This window comes from Hipposideros armiger, unplaced genomic scaffold (genome assembly GCF_001890085.2).
Source record: "Hipposideros armiger isolate ML-2016 unplaced genomic scaffold, ASM189008v1 scaffold_391, whole genome shotgun sequence".
NCBI classification, from domain to species: domain Eukaryota; kingdom Metazoa; phylum Chordata; class Mammalia; order Chiroptera; family Hipposideridae; genus Hipposideros; species Hipposideros armiger.
In genome coordinates, this window is record NW_017731741.1 from 1,092,642 (window position 1) to 1,110,408 (window position 17,767).

The 17,767-nt window shown below is 36.8% G+C and overlaps 1 protein-coding gene across 12 annotated transcripts in view; it reads right to left on the reverse strand.

Moving 5' to 3' along the window:
* The window catches only part of AKAP7 (A-kinase anchoring protein 7), a 122,081-nt gene extending 104,620 nt beyond the window's left edge, over positions 1-17,461 (reverse strand). For 3 of the 12 annotated variants that reach the window (XM_019663502.1, XM_019663503.1, XM_019663505.1), the window contains exons 1-2: positions 17,049-17,167; positions 10,890-11,021 (exon numbers count right to left, since the gene is read on the reverse strand). In XM_019663502.1, the coding sequence (XP_019519047.1) occupies positions 10,890-11,021; positions 17,049-17,067 (151 nt within the window). In that variant the 5' untranslated portion in view covers positions 17,068-17,167. Of the gene's footprint in view, positions 1-10,889; positions 11,022-17,048 lie in introns of all 12 variants that reach the window. The other 9 variants (XM_019663500.1, XM_019663504.1, XM_019663508.1 and 6 more) reach the window with 8 other exon arrangements.
* Between the last annotated feature and the right edge of the window lie 306 nt (positions 17,462-17,767).

Genomic DNA, 17,767 nt, shown 5'->3' on the forward strand with positions numbered 1-17,767 from the left:
GAGGGCAGTGTCACTGGCCCTCATATGTGGGATTCGAACCGGGGTCCTCTGGCATCCCAAGCCAGTTCTTAACCTTCGCACCACTCTGCCGGCCCAACAATTTTTAAGTGAATGTCACTTAAAACAGTATTTTAATGCTAACTTCTAAAAAAAAAATAGTAGAGTATGTTTAAAATTTGAAACTAGAGGTTTGTAGAAAATGATATGCTTTATTTCTAGGATTAACCTATATCTGTGAGACCTAGAAGATAGAAGTAAATTAAGAGCAAGGTGACCTGAGTAATAAGTCTGACTGTATCATTATGTGTTAAGGAAAAATGACCTGGGGTGTTTGCACATGTTTCACTACTACATTATTAATGTGGTTAAAATGATGTGTCTTCACAGAGAATACATATTTGAAACATAAATTATTAGCTTCTTTATACATGTGAGCTTGTTAGAACGCTATAAATTCTACAGCTAAGAAATAGTTTGCAGCATTCTCACCCATATTATGAGCATTGTCTGAATTGCCTCAGATGATGTCACTGAGTTTTATTTCCCATGCAATTTTTTTAATATGGAAAATCAAATCAATATGTTGATGAGCTGCTTATAATTTTAGGCATCTAAAAAAAATCCCACAATTGATTGGAGTAACAATTAAATATACTAATTTGAACAGAAGCCACAAAATATGCTAATGAAGGACTACATATATTTTAAATTGATTTCTAAATACATTTCTAGCCCACCTCCATCTGCTCTTAGTAAACTGGTAGCCTGGAAATAGAAACCAATCTTAATATAGTCTGGAACCAGAGTGTGTGGGTGGGAATCCTGGCTCTCCCACTAGCTGTGTGATCTTAAATAAATCACATGAACTCTCTTTATTTCAGTTTCTTGCCCTATAATTTGAGGATAATAATAATAGCTATCTCCATAGGGTCATTTTGAGGATTGAGTTAATACATGAAAGCTTGTAGACTACTTCCTGGTGTAAAATAAGCACTATTCTTAGTAATTATAATTATTAAATATTACCCAAAGCTAAACATAATTAGGGATATAAATTCTATATCTGTTAAGATCATTTAAGGGACTCCAAAAAGAAACTGAGATGATTTATAAACTATCCATTGTTTTGCATTATCCAGACCACTCGTACCTCTATGAATAAGGAAAATGAAGCGCATTCTTGAACAGGTTTTTGAAAATTAAATATAATATTGAAAAAAAATTTCAAAAGCAAAACACTCAGTTTTTAGAGTAAAATTACAGATTGTAAATAAATTCTCAGCATCCTTCCTCTTACATCTCACTGTCCAAAATCAGGACACAGGGCGAATGCCAAGCAGCACAGGAAGCTGGGATAATGAGTATCTGGGAGTTATCCTACTATACCTATGTGAAAAAAGTAATCTACAAAAGAAAAACGGAAGGGCTAGGCAACAACCAATGTCTGTTTTAGTCCTGTAGAGGCAGCACTAGAGAATGAAAGAGGCACTGACCCAAAAACTAGTCTTCCAACAAGCATCCTTCCATCATGTTACTTCATTTCTTTATCTGAGAACTTAAAAACCTGGCCAATCCTTGGAGACATGGCTGATTCATAGACATTGGGGCACAGAATGTACCAGAGGAGCTTGGAAATTCAAAGACTCTGGAGGAACATGTCAGAAGGTCTCTAGAGCCAATCTGAAAGTCCCCCACACTGGCCAACGATGGGACAATCTGAGCATCAAATAGAATAATAACTTCAGTAGTGTTAAGTACACCAAATAAGTTTAAATACATCAGTTCAAAGTAATACTCAAAAGAAAAATTAAAACCAACAACTCACAGGTCACTTTTGGAGGAGTCTAAAGAACTATTATTCTAAAAATCTGATGATAAAAAAGTCAAGTATTCATCCTGTCTTTTCTTATAACCAAATAGTCATACAGGGAATCAGTTACCTAAGGTGAAGTTCTTCATAGACATTTTCAGCTAATAAATGCAAAAGGATAGAGTTCAAATATCACCGTTCTGAAATCCTTAATAGAGTAATGGATCAAGCCAAAGATCATCAAAGAAAAATCCATTAGATAGAAAGCTGACAGGAACTTTAATAATGGGTACATCAGGTGACAAGATAGGAAGCCACCGATCAATCTTAACATCACAAAAAAGCAAGACAGCCAAATATTATGTGCCTCGTGATGTCACACAATAGGAAATTCAAAACATTTTTGCAGTGTTCTTGTCAATATTCCAAAACTTAATCAAACCTCCTAATCTAACTACCAGTTCACTGGAAAGACAAAGGGTAGAGAAATACGTTAAATGACCATAATATGGGTACTTCTACACAATCTGATTTCTTCAACAATACACACATATACACACATACACAGAAAAAAAAAAGATCTATAGATAAAAAGAGACTGAAGAGATATATATCAATCAAATATAATGAATAGACTTTGGTTCCTAATTCAAACCAGTTTAAAAAAAATTATGACTCAGAGAAATATGAATACTGACAAAACATTTGATTATATAGGAATTACTGTTATTTTTTGGTGTGTTAAGGATATTTTGGATATGCTTTTTAAAAAAGATTCCTTATCTTTTAAAGATACATACTAAAGTATTTGCAGATACAATATCTATGATTTACTTCAAAATAACCCAGTGAGAAAGGTGATGAATACATGAGGCTCATTCTAACAGTCTACTTTTGAGTATGCTTGAAAGTTTCTACAGTGAAATTAAAAACAAAAAAACCACCACACAACCAGTGGGCAGGGAAGGGACCAATAATCTCTGCCCAGGATATCTTCTAGTTCTAGTTTTCCATGATCTGTGATAAAGATACTTACGGTTAACTGTATCAATTAGGACATTTTGTGGTGAAATTAAATAAAATTAACATAGTGGAAAGAGAATCCTAAACCTATATTTTAGTTTTTCTTTTTTCAAACTGCAAGTATCAACCTACTGGTTGGTTATGAAATCAACTTAGAAAATAATAAAAAAGTACTTTTTAAAAACTGGACTGGAATAGAACGGAATGGAATGGAATTAGTATAGACAGTACATTGCTTATGGTACGTATAAGCATCACTTTATGAAGTTTGAGTTTTTTGCACACCATGTGTATTGGGTAGCAATATAAAATGTATTTCTTGTGAACATAAGACATATAATCACTTTTCCTGTATTTTACTCAATATGAACAATACTATGAAGAGGAACAGACTCGATTATGATGCCAATTTTACAGATAACATGGTAATTAAAAGACCACTGAAACTTTCAGCATTTTAAATTGTCTTATACCTTATTTGTTTGAAACTAAACTGTCCTTCTGTCTGTAGCAACTACTTTTGCCATTTCATACATTCCATAAGTCCATTTTATAGACATCCAGAGAAGGAAAATCATAATCTCTGAAGGCGATACTATTAATGTATAACAACTCGTAACAATTCTGGTATCATAAGAATGACATAAGGTAAAAACCCCAATTCAGAATACAACCTCTTGGTAAAAATAAAGAAGCAAAGGGTATTTCAAATTCCCTTAGCTTCCTCCAATCTTACCAATAACTATTTAACTTTCTTTTGATCTTGATTATCTAAAATTTTCTTTTGGCAGGCATCACAGACAGGGGCAACGTTTTAAATTATCTGATTAGAGCTAGGAAAAAAAAATCCTATGAGTATTTATTGCTATACTAGTTTTATTTAATCTTGTAATACGCGTATATTTCTTTTTAATTCAGTAAGTCCTGCTGATTAATGGTCACCTTGTTACACATCAAACCCAATATCTCTTTTTTTCTCTTTTCACATCTTCTTTGTCTTTTATTTGTAATGTATTTGTATAGCCAGAATATTAAATCCTTTTATTCCTTACTAAACTTCATTTTATTTCTAACATTGAAATCATAATCTAAATTCTAAAATGCAGTTTGCTGTTACTTTTTATGAAAATATAAAATATATGAAAATATAATGAACAAAGCATTCATGTAATATCTAGTTTACTAATAAAAACTTTAAAGATCAGTGACCATAGAAGCAAAATGTAGAAAGCTTTGGCCATGTGCCTGGATCTTTCACTGGATAATTTAGAGTAACTTTATTGTTTAGAAAAAAAATTGAGTTGCAATAGAGCTTGTAAACCCATCTCATAAATTTAATTTATTATACTTGTTAATTTTCATGGTTTCAGTAGTCATTTAATGTGCTCTAATGAATCTGGTCTTGTTGACAAAGACTATAACTTTCTGACTCATGCATGGTTTTTTACCTAAAGCTCTACATGTCATTTTATGTAAATTATCTAATTTTTCCTAACGTTTTATGTATTCCCTCAAAGAACTACAAGGGTATGAATTATGGGAGAAATTAATTTAATTAGGTAGTCCATCTGTTATTGTTGGTTGTTTTCGCACTTGCCCCTAGCCAAAAGGCTCAGAATAAACTAGATTTTGTTTTGCTCTTCTTCTCATTTTTTTTGTATTACTTAAGCTAAGTTTTTGAAGTATTCTCAAGCTCCTTAATTATATGTCTTAGAATATTACCTTTTATATTTCATTGAATTATCCCCCCTTACTATCTGAATAATCTTTGGTAAATCAATAAAATAAAATAAAAAAATTACCCCCCCAATGAGTTGCTGTGAGGATTAAGAAAATACAAATCATGGGCCATCCGAGTGGCACGATGGTTAAGAACTGGCTTGGGACACCAGAGGACCCCGGTTCAGATCCCACATATGAGGGCCAGTTACACTGCCCTCCACAGCTAAGATGCTGAACAACAGCTCAACCTGGAGCTGGGCTGCCGTGAGTCGCCAGCAACGGAGTAGGCTGCAGCCCCTGTGGCAGTGGGTTGCCATGGGCTACCGTGTGTAGCCAGCAGCCAGCGTGAGCGGCCAGCAGCCGCCGTCAGCAGCCGTCCAGAAGCCGGCTACTGATGTGGCTCGCCTGGGAAGAGCGCAAAGATGGTGCCAACTTGGGCCAGTGAAGCAACGTCCTCCACAACTAGACTGAAGAACAAAACGACAGCAACTTGTCTGTTCCTTTTCCCCCAATTCCCCAGCACTGTTCCTATCCCCCCAATTCCCCAATAAAAATCTTTAAAAAAAAAAAAGAAAGAAAAAGAAAATACAAATCATTTAGCATTGTGCAGGAAGCACTCAATAATATTATTATAAAATATTGCTCAAGGGAATGTTTTTTAATATTTAATTTATCAAATATATTTAGGCAAAAAGTTTTGGTGAGATTAAATTAATAAAACTTTACAGAGGCTAGTTCTGTGCCACACAGTTATAAGAACTATCCAATTATGATGCCAATTTTACAGATAATGAAATTGAGCCTAGGCACTTGCTCAAAGTACACAATAAGAAAGTGTAGGAGCAAATTTTGAGTCAGACTTGACAGTCTGAGTCCACAGCCCTCACTTTTAACCACCACAGTTTATTTAACCCTATTAGTAATACCTTAGAGGACAACATCAGAGGAATGAGTTTATGCAGCTCTCTATTTACTGAATCAATGACGCTTACTCCTTTAAAAGCAAGATTTTAACCACATTTAAAATGTTTAACTGTATTATTTCATACAAAGACTCATGAACATTCATAACATTTGAAGATCAGAGAAAGGAACAAAAACTTTGCTCATAAGGCTCCTATCATAATACAATCACTATTAATTTTAGTGACAGATCACATAAAGTGTTTACACAATTATAAACAAACAGCACATACATTTCCCACTACTTTTTCACTCTGCATTTTACATAGGAAATGTTCCCTGTAACAGTTCTCAGAAATATTATTTTCATACTATATAATTGCGTAATATATAAGACACTAGTGTAGCTTATTCAACCATTCCCTAATCTTGGACATTTGTGGTTTTCCCCAATATTTTTGTTATTTAAAAGACACTGTGACACACATACTTATGAATTAAACTTATTTCCACAAGTAAGATGATGTCCTCATACTAGGAATCCCATGAGTGGTTCTATTCTATGTTGGAACATTGCTGGAGATCCCAACAAACTCCATTCTAAAACGACTCTGAAAACACATTGTCTGAAGCAATGTAGATATGACATGACAACCATTGAGTATTATTTTTAAAAATATTGTCAATCTGGAAAGTCACAATCATATTTTAATGTGCATCCTTTGATACTTATGAAGTTAAATAACTTTCCATATTTTTGTTTACTAACTGAACTTTATCTTCTACAAACCTTTTCCCCACAGAAATAATAGTACCTGGTACATAGCAGGCACTCAATAATTATGTGTTGGATGAATTAATGTGTCTATTGGGCTTTCCTAATTTTTATTTGTTTTCCTTTTAAAAAAGATATCAACCCTTGGTATAATTTGGTACAAAAATTTGCCTTATGCCCTTTCATAATAAAATTTGGAATATGCTTTCCCAATCAATTACAGAAAAGACATAAAACATAACTTATCCTTTTTAAAAACTGACAAGATAATCACTTACTACACAAGGTATTGAGATTCTATATATTTTTGATACAGTATTTTTCTATAAAAAATTTTTTTCAGGTAAAGGTTAAGTTTCAATTGATATTTTAAAATACTTAACCAAGTACATTAATACCTTCATTTGCAAGCATAATTCACTCTGGAAACAAATTACTAATATTGCAAGACATCTCTCGTTTACCAAGTTAAAATGTATTAGAAATGTTTGCTCATCTCGCGCAACACTCACAAAACAAGTTACTCGCAATCCAAGGTTTTACTGTATTTAAAAAAAAAATACAACCTAATAGTATTAGCTAACAAATAACAAAATTATAATTTTACATGTCGCTAAAATCTCCAATAATTACAAGGTTAGAATTCTATGTAAGGTAAAATAAGTATAATAATTTCAATATGAGGGAAACTGAATTCCACTTAGGAAAGAAAGGTATGTGACTTAAAAAAAACTTGAATCTTGATTTAAATGTGGCTTGGTAGCTAAAGACTGTGATTCTCTTAAGAGAGTAGAGTCAATTAAACTAAAGCTCTCCACAAATTTACACTCTACAAGATGCACACTAAGATATTCCTATCAGCAGTAGAATAACTCTCCACTGCAAACTCTCATTCAACTTTTAGAGGCAGGACTCACAGCAACCCCATTTTCCACATGGTTCACTGGGTTTCTAACCAATTGACCACTGACACCTCCTCTTGTAAAGAGAACAGACCCATCCAGAGCCCATCAACAGCTCACTAATACCGGATTTTCTCCCAGATCGTGTCTGACCTATAAAGCTAGAAGGTGTGGCTCAGGTTGTACTCCAACATTTGGCTTCCCCAACATTTCTAAAAGATTTCCTTTTGTATATGCATTTGGATATTTTATATCTAATATATATTTGTATTTTAATATACATAGCTAATATATTTTGTTTAATTCTCACATAATATTCTAACATGTTATATTCTAACACGTAGTCTCTTCTCAAAAACAAAAGACTGTAAAGACCCATTTCAGCCAACGTGACAACACAACACCTACCTAATCATGATACTCTACCCACACTGAAGGTAACCCAGTTGACAACTGAGACACTCAGAAACAAACGTTCGGGGAGTTTTTTTACTGGCAAGGATCCCCCTTCCCACGGTGTTCTTCTTGTTAAAACTATTTTCCCCATTGCTCTGCCAGGGTTTCTATCAGCAAGGGTTTCTTGGCAGCTAACTCACAATTTCCACCCACCAAAGGAAACTGAAAGGACCAAAGGCAACCAGCTACTTGAGAATTTTAAGGTTGTTGTCTACCACAGAGCCATTCAACTGATTCAATTTCCATGTTACTAAATGTAAGAGAAAGCCCCAAATCCACTGGAGTCACAAACTAATTGTCCTGTGTTTTAAACACAAACACTATTACTATATCTACCTTAGGGTTTAAGGATTGACAACGAAAATTCCAGTTTTTGTACATTTCTATAAAAATCTCACTTTACAAAAAACTAGTAATTTCTGGTTTGCAAAGAATTTTACTATTTCTTCCTTAGTGTTTTAGTAAATGCTATTATAAAAATGAGAGGACAAGTTGTCCCCAAATAATTAAGGGATATGTTTCAAAGGTTTAACAAGTAGCATTTGTACATTATTTTACATTTTTTATTTCCTTCTTATACACCTTATGTCTTTTGATCTGTACAGTAATACCATGAGGAATTATCCACATTTCAGTTGAAGAAACCCAGCTCACTCAGGACACTTTGTGTCCAAGGTCACACAAGAAGAAAATGAAGTAGCCAAAACTTAAAACACAAGTTTTCTGTTTCTTATTCCACACTGACTGTATATAAGTTGGAGCTTGGAATTTGAAATATATCTTCCCATAAAAGTAATATTATACATGGTGGTTTGGAGTCTAGGCTAACCCACAAAGACTTTTAACTGACAAAGTCTGAACTATCAAAAAGTGGTATACTACTATATAGCTAAAAATGGACCTGAGTCCCTAACTTATACATATGACATCATTTCTTTGGTAAGAAATGTACCATATACTGCAGAGAAAAGATCTCTAATCATATGAAGAATTGGTCAGTCTTCCCAATGCCCACCCTCTGAAGCAGCAGCTGTGCCTTTCAAAGTAAGAATGGACCACAGAACCACTGACCTCTCTTTCCTTGTTTCTGGTCCAGGGGCCATTGTTTCTCCTCACCAGTGCAGATGTAAAAATACAGTAGCCACAGAAACACTATTAGCTTTCTGGGATTCTGGTGGTATCACTCTCAATACCTAGCAGAAGCAGTTTGTTTCATATGTATTAGATATGTGTCAGTTAAAAGTACCTATAGCTGGAACGATAAACATGTTTCACGTCTTGTTCCAGTCTAACTTATGAGCACTCCAATGGGAGTGATTCAGAAACTGCAATGGGGATCAGAGGGAAGGAGAGTGGATGGGAGATGCCCACCATGGGCACACAGCCATGATTATTCAGGAGATTTCTTCTTTATTTTTATATCCAAATTACAGAGAGTAATGAAGTCAGGAAGAAGTGATTGCATTTTTTGGATATATTCATTTTATCTGCTCAAAAGGTAGAGTATAAAGAGGAAAACATGATTAAATCATTGATACTCTTGCCTCTCATTTCCAAAGGGTATCTTCTACTTAACACGTTAACTAATTCTACAAATAAAGGTTTGCTAAGAGCTGTGAAACCCACAAAAGCTGTTCTCTACAGGCCAGCTGGAAAGGAAAAAAGTGGGAAACCCATGCCTTCACTTAGCCAACACTTCTTCATACGTCCTTTTCCCCTGGGATTATGGAATATGAAAAATTGACTAGTAAGATACCAGAGATTTCATACATTTTAAGCATCCTTCTCTCCTTACATTTACCCAAAATATAAACCAGGTTTACTGTATCGAAATACAATGTGATAAGAGAGCAGTGGGGTTTCTGAGACTGGCTGAGGGTCAGAATCACATGGGATGTTTAAAAAAATAAAACAAAAACGGTTCCCTGGCCTGCCACAGAGGTGGAAAAGAGGAATCTGTACTTTTATGTAAGTCCACAGGAAATTCTGCTGATCGGTTAAGTTCAAGGACAGTTGGCGCAGAGGGAAGACCCCTGGACAGTTCATGCTTATCTACCAGGCCTCTTACTGCTGTCAAACTTGTAGGAAGCCTTCCAGGACATCCTCTACTCCCACATCCTGGTTAGACGCCTCCCCACACACATCCTTGCCCCATGTACTCCCGCAGCATCCTGTTCGGCATTCATCTGATGGGATTATAGCTGCTGATGTATTGGCTCCCCAGTGAAGCTATGAGTTTCTTCATGGTCATGCATTTCAATATTGTCATGTGTTTCAATATTCCCAATATCTGGCACCAATACCTGACACTTGTCAGGCATCCAATAAATGTTTATCGAAGAAATGACTAATGAATCAGAAATCACAGGTTGTATAACTAGTTTTATTTAATTGTGTGACTTTTGTAATTCACTTAACTTCTCTGAGTCTCATTTCCTCTTCTCAAAAATGAAGAGACTGAACTAGATACTTTCTTATGGAGTGTCCAGTTATAGACCCCCCTGTCAAGATAAAACTGTATCAAAGCATAGCAAGGTTCTACATAAGGCCACAAACAGACAGTAGCACAGAGTACACAGTCAATAAATGTTTTTGGAATACATTGGTGCTTTTCCTTATTCTCCAACTCACAGGTAATCTAGATAACAGGCAAATCTGTCACATTTTCAGTGGGGCTAACACCGAACACCATGTACAGTATTGTTTTTACAATGACAGGGAATTCAGGTTTAGATATGTATGTAGTTCCAGCAGTATTTCAATCAAGTAAGCATGGGATCTCTAAAGTTTATGGATGGCGCTCTCAAGGACTAGTCAATTTAATAAGTACATAAATGATTAAAAGTTAAACTGTTTTCAACACTAGCCTGTTAAACTCCATGGGAGAAGGGATAATGTCTGTCTTGTTCACTGGAGACCCTCCCAATGCCTAGCAAGTGCCTGGCACATATCCAAGGGCCAGTAAACATTTGTGAGATGGATAGGTACTCCTGAAATTAGAAATGACTCCAGAATAAATGAAGGAGGAGGTTATAAAACATGGTATGTTCTGGTCCATTATTTTCTGAAGTTGCTATAAACTACAGAATGATCTGGCCCAAAATTTTGTGACACATGTCTTAGTATTATCTGCGAAAATTTTGACAATAAAATACCAACGGATAACTATTAACTAACACCCCAAACTCAAAACATGACAAAGATTTAAGATAAAGTAATTTATTAAGAAGAAAAATCTCTATCACTAAATTTACTGTTCATTGCTTCTAAATACATATTTATTTAATGAAATACTTACTTCCACAATCATCTTTAATATCTATAGTAGCAAATGGCACATCTACCAGGGAATCCACAGTACTGGCTTCAAATTCTTCTGATATTTCCTTTTTTCTTGACACATTTTCACACTCATTGGAATTTATTTCTCCTTTAACATATCACAAAAAGAAAAATGTATTATTTAACTTATATCCTAAACTAAAACAATTCAATTAACTGAATTCAATATAAACATCTGTTAAGAAATGGTATAACTTGTATTTAAATATATTGTAAAGCTATTTATATTAGTATTATTTATGCCATCATCCACTTTATGCTAAACAGCTTTAATAATTTTCTGAAGCACAGTACTCCAGTCAGATGAAGACTGAGTTAATCAATAATCTTCATGATCTTTTATAGCTATATGTTTTTAATTCTAAATCTTTATTTTTTCACATACCTTTTGAAAACAAACCAACAAGGTTTTGTCAGTCTTTTTCATGTTTATATTAACAATATCACTGTGTGTTCTCATTTGTATAAGTTCTGGCCATATTTCTTTTTTCTTCAATAAAGACTTTTCAATTTTTTTTCCTCTCCATTATTACATTAACATTGGAAATTCAGTAAAAAATACATGGCTCTAAATATGCATTTCTGAAAATTCAATGATTAAAAAAAGCAAAAAATCTGGGCCGGCCGAGTGGCGCGATGGTTAAGAACTGGCTTGGGACGCCAGAGGGCCCCAGTTCAGATCCCACATATGAGGGCCCTCTACAGCTAAGATGCTGAACAACAGCTCAACCTGGAGCTGGGCTAACATGGGTCGCCAGCGACGGCATGGGCTGCAGTCCCCTGCTGCAGTGGGCTACCGTGTGTAGCCGGCAGCCAGCGTGAGTGGACAGCAGCCGCCGTGAGCGGCCGTCCAGAAGCCGGCGACTGATCTGCCTCACCCGGGAAGAGTACAATGATGGTGCCAGCTTGTGCCAGTGAAGCAACATCCTCCACAACTAGACTGAAGAACAAAAACAACAGCAACTTCTTTGTTCCCCTTCCCCCGATTCCCCAATAAAATCTTTAAAAAAAAAAAAGAAAAAAATCTTACAGTTTACTCTGAGTCTAATAATAACAACAATTTGAAATCTGTAAGAACAAGTAAATGTTTCCTATTTCTATGCTTGCATTGAAAAATACAAATGCAGTTTACACTTAAAAATGTTAATAGATTAATACGAAAGTTTTAATAGATAAATACATAACTTTTACCTTTGGGTACATGCAGTTACACATAAAGAATTATCACTGACCATGTAGCTTATACTTAGCTAGCAGCAGTATTTGTACAATTAAATATACACAAGGCTGAATGAAAATCAGAATGAAATGAAATAAACCCAACTTTTTTCTCTATTTTATTCTCAGTCTAAGAAATTAGTAATAAACTCTCAGGATCTAATGTACAGAATGGTGACTATAGTTATTAATACTCAAGTTATTAATAGTCAAGTATTATATACTTGAAACTTACTAAGAGTATATCTTAAGCAGTCTCACCAAAAAAAAAAAAAAAGCTATGTGAGGCGATGGATGTGGTTAATTCACTTGATTGTGGTAATCATTCCACAATGTATATTCACATCAAATTGTTATACTGTATACTTTGAATACATTTTGTCAACTACACCTTAATAAAGCTGGGGGGATGGGGGAGAAGAACTCAGTAGTATAAAATTGGCCCATGTAACACTAACATCTCCACACTAGTTACAAAGTCCCTGTGCCACTTGGAAATATATTAGGTTCTTGGCATTATGCGGAATGGGGTAGGGAGGCTGACCTCTGTGCTCTAATAACACATTTTGAAGGCAAGAAGAATAATTAAATAACATGAATTAAATTTAGTCATTTTTTTAGTGAGAAAAGTTCTTGAAATAGTTTAATGCTTAGTTTATCTAAAGGAGAATCATATGCAGTGACAATGGTGATAATAGTGGCACTCAGGTAATGATACAAGGCAAGCTGGCGGCTTAACACATTGTTGACCGGTCATGAGTTAATTCGCGTTTTCATGCTCAAACGTTGTTGACCGTTCATGAGTTAACTCGTGTTTGCACTTGCATTAGCTATTTCAGGTTTTAAAACTCAGGGTAATATAGGATATCCTAAAAGCTTTCTTCATCGTGTTCAGTCATGTTCACTTTATTATAAAAAAATATATGTTTTTCTTGATATTTAGGTTTTTATCACAATTCTAGTATTGCAAAAATACTGACAGATCATGACAGTGAAGAATTTTTCAATGAATTATATGCAGACGCTTTATCTGATTGTCCGAGTGATTTTGAAATATATTATAGTGATCTGAAAAATGATAGTTTATCGGAAGACAGTTATGAATCTGATATTAGCCCACAAAAACAGCAAAAAAGAAATGTAATAGAATTGGATAGTGAAAGTGATTTTGAAGAAGAGTGGAATGAAAAGGATATTACACCAACCTTGGAGGATTATTCAAATATTTCAGGTGTAACTGTTGAATTTAGTGATCCATACAGTATCAGTGAAGTGACGGATTTACTTTTGGATCATTATTTTTTTTATTTAGTTGCTTCTCAAACCAATATATACCACCGCCAAATGGAACAATTTTACAAAAACTCTAAAACTTTACATGGACGGAAGTTACCACTAGCAATATAAAGACGTTTCTTGGTTTATTGACATTGATGGAACAAACTAAAAAATCACATTGGGACGTTTACTGTCGAGGACCTTTCCTGATCCCTAGCTCAGGGCTGAGTTAGGTAACACAGTCTCCTTCCGGGTGCCTAGTGCTTCTTCCAGTCAAAGTATAAATCCATCATGTTAGAGATGTCCAGTTGTCTGTCTTCCCTATTAGATTCTAAGCTGAAGGGATCAAACAATTTACCGCCCAAACCATGGCTCTTTTGAAAGTGAAAGGGGGAGCTATTCTCATTTACACCCCTTTCAGTATGATCATCCTACTCTGCTTTCCTTAAGGCTGTCTTTTACTCTCCTTTGATTCCTCAATGCCTACCTAACACAGTGTTCAGCTCCCAGTTGGTGATCAATATATTTGTAGTGAACAGTCAAAGTACACACTTGGGAGTGGTTAATAAGTCACTCAAGCTATAGTGCAATACAGTTATCTCAGTGTCCATGAAAAAAATAATTCTTGGTGTTTAATGGCAGCTTCAGCACATCACAGATCTCATTTTTATAGGAGGAAGCAGGGAAAGATACTACTATCCCATATGACACAAAAATAAAAATTGAAGCATAATATGACTTGTCCAACATCATTCTCCATCTTGTTAAACAAAGCATATATAAACTCTTGAGTGTAATATTATGTCAAAACCAACAGGAGTCTAGAACGTGAAATACAAACTATGTTACATTAAATTACAGAATAATTGAAACAATTTTTGAAGATACAAATTATTAACTAAAAAAAAAGAGAATACCACTTCCGAGTAACTCTTGAAAGAACTGCCGGTCATTCTATAGAGCAATGTTTCTCAACAGGGTTCAAATCTAGAAGCCTTCCTCCAATTCCCTAAGCTTTAGTGTTTGGGCACAGTCTGGCAGACATGAATCAAACACATCCATCATAACTGCACGTTCTCTTACAGCCGGTATAAATATTTTGCTTTTGGAAAACTGCCTTAAAATAACTGACCCTAAAATAAAGCATTCAAACTCTAAGTTGACTGTTTTGAGTACTTAAAATTAACTAACCACAGTTAAAATAAAATTCTTTTGTACAAATCCAAATAAAAATAATGCTGCTAAGTGCACTAATAAAGATCAAATTGGCTAACTACTACTGCTACTAACAACAGCTGACATTTGAGCATAGACTATATACTAGGCACAGCTGGAAGCACTTTACAGATAGTAACTCATTGCATCCACACAACCATGCTATCAGGATGGTATTGTTATTTTACTGATTTTACAGACTAGCCAATTAGGTAACTTGCACAAGATTTTAGCTAGGTCTTCAGGCTAGAATTTAAATCTAGTCGCTATGCCTCTAAAACCTGTCCTTGGAAGCAACATGCCCTACTGGCTCTTAACATACACAGTTTATAGTGCTGAAAATTGAGGTCATCCTTTCAGGAGGCAGTCTGGCAACAAAACAGATCAAGAGCCAAGAAAATGTTCTTCTTACTGATATATCTGGGTCTCTATCACATATGCTGACATAGATTCACTACAGCTCTGTTTAAACAAAAAAAGAAAAAGCAGAACAGCTTAAATGCCTAATACAGGGAAATGGTTAAACAAAGCATACTCACCCTAATGGCAACTAATAATAATGGCTATGCAGACTGAAAAACTGAAAAAAGTTTATAATACTGACTTTTTAAAAGGCAAAGATGATACTGCATATGCTCTACAATTACAATTATGGAGGAAAAGGCTAAAGGATATAAATTACCATGTTTTCCTGAAAATAAGACTTAGCCGGAGAAGAAGCCCTAGCATGATTCCTCCAGGATACGGAGGGCACGAACCCCTCACATGAGGGTTTTATGACCTGTTTCAGGGAGAAAGGTGCCTTTTCCACAAACTCCTTCAGCTTAAAATAGTCAGTATGCCAAGGTGCCATATTTTGGCACCTAAAATCATGCGAGGGCTTATTTTCCGGCTAGGTCTTATTTTGGGGAAAACAGGGTATTTCTAAATACTGACATAGCTGTATTCAGTATATTTGTATTTTTCCACTTTCCACTATTTAAATGTTTTAAATAGAATATTACTTTTATAAGAAAACAATTAATGCATACACATTTTAAAAGTATCATAAAACTATGCATGAAGTATGCACTAAATTCAAATATAAGTGCACTCCAGCAAAGGCCTTCATCACAGACAGCCCAATAGAGGAAAAAAGGATAAATAGTTTGCTCTTTGTCACACAAAATGCAAATTTCCTGTTTAGTAATTTCCTGGATAGTAAAATAAGTAAGACTCTTCTGTTCACTCTACTAGGTATATATATTGGGTTGTCGGAAAACTCACGACGTATTTTTTCTATGTTTTTCATTGCAAAAATGCATCATGACTTTTCCGACAACCCAACAGTATGTACAGTCCTCCAGAACCAATGGAAAGGGTCAATGCCATGCATGCTAGACCTGGCTTAGTGACTAAAAAGAGTAGCATCTTACATCTGGATAAATGCTGAGAACTGTGTGATAATCAACAAATCACCTGACCCCCATGGTTTAGTTTCCTCATCATAAAACGAAAACAAAAGTACATTCCAAATTACTAGAGAGAAATGGGCAAAATAAGTTAATAATACCTGAAAAGGAATATAAGGAAACAGTAACCTCCAAAAACATAAGGTTTGTTCATGTGAGACAGGAAAAGACCCAGATATGCTATCTCAAAAACACAAACCCTACGAACCCACCCACAAGGCCTTATCATTTCATCCCCCTGATAACTGTAAACATATCTCTGCTAGTTATTATAACAGCTATTATGTAATACAATTGAACATTTTAATGCTTTTTCTTATTTGTTTTTGTTTGTATGTTTTTGCGTTTACACTACAGAGATTGAAGAAGAGCACCTGTTCTCTAATTGGCTTTTCGTCCCTTTCACCGAAAGTCCATCTCCTAAAGAGCTTTCCGCAAAGTTTAGGTTCACAGTAAATGCTGACCTAAGCTGGATATTATGAGTACTACTACGGATTTGGCGCCAGATTAATAAAGTCATTTCTACACCTAGAATAAAATCCTAAACGAAACAGTGCCAGGTCTTTAATGTTTGTGACATAGAATAAAAATCGAGCTTTTCTGGGTTTTGCTGACCACACGCTGTCGGAGCGCGTGTGTCGACATGAAGTCTGGACCAAGGGTCACAAGCTCAGAAAGCGGGAATTAAAACTGAAACTTGGGGCAGGTTCACGCCCCACGCCTCCCGTCGCAACAACAGTGCCTGCACTGATCACACCCTGGTTGCACTGGATTCTTCGGTCCAACAGTGAGATCCGTTCTGACCGGAGAAGAGGAGGCTTGGGGCGGGCGTGGGGTCGCGCTCCACGCGCTGGGAACGCCGGCGGGGGCCCCTCCCAGCGGCCGAGCGTTAAGCGGGGCGCACGCCCCCGGCTCCTGTCTGCCCACCCGCCCGCTCTGCAGCCCCGGCTCACCCGCTCCGGGGCGCTCCATGCTGCCGGCGCTAGCGGGTGGCGCGTCTGGACCCGCAGCGGGGGCGGCTGCCCAGCGCAGCGGCCTGGAGCTGGGCGGGAGGCGGAGGCGGAGGCGGAGGCGGAGACCGGGGCGGGGCCGGGAGCCGACGAACAGCGCGCGGGGGCGGGGGCCGCGGCGGACGCCTGGGGCTCCGTTCGCGGCAGCTGGGCCGGCGTAGGCCCGGAGCCCCAAGAGCCGCAGTCCCCGCTGAAGCTGCATGCCCAGGCCGGGCGCCCGGAACCAGCGCAAGGGGCAGCCCCGATGCGCGGCTGGGACCCGGATTCGGGCCGCGCGAAGGAGAGGAAAGGGGTGGGGAGCCGTGACCCCGGCGCCGCGGAGAGCGAGGGCGCCTCTCAGCCCCACGATTGTCAGGCCCCGCCTCCGCCCTGGAGCGGGGCGGCCCCCTGCGGCCTCTGGCTGCCCTCAGTTATTTCCCGTGGCTCGGCCTTCCAGTCCCATGCCTTGAAGGGGGAGATGGGGCCCCGGCTGAAAGCATGTGCAGCCCTAGGGCTCCTGGGGATCCTTGTGTTTAATTTTGCAAAGAGCTTTCAAAACACAGAGTTCTGATTTCAAAATATTTGGAAACAGCGAGTAGTACAGGAACAACACCTTGGTCATCTGTACAGTTAGATATTTAATTTATTTTGCTTTTTAATTTTTAAGTCGAATTGCAGCAGTC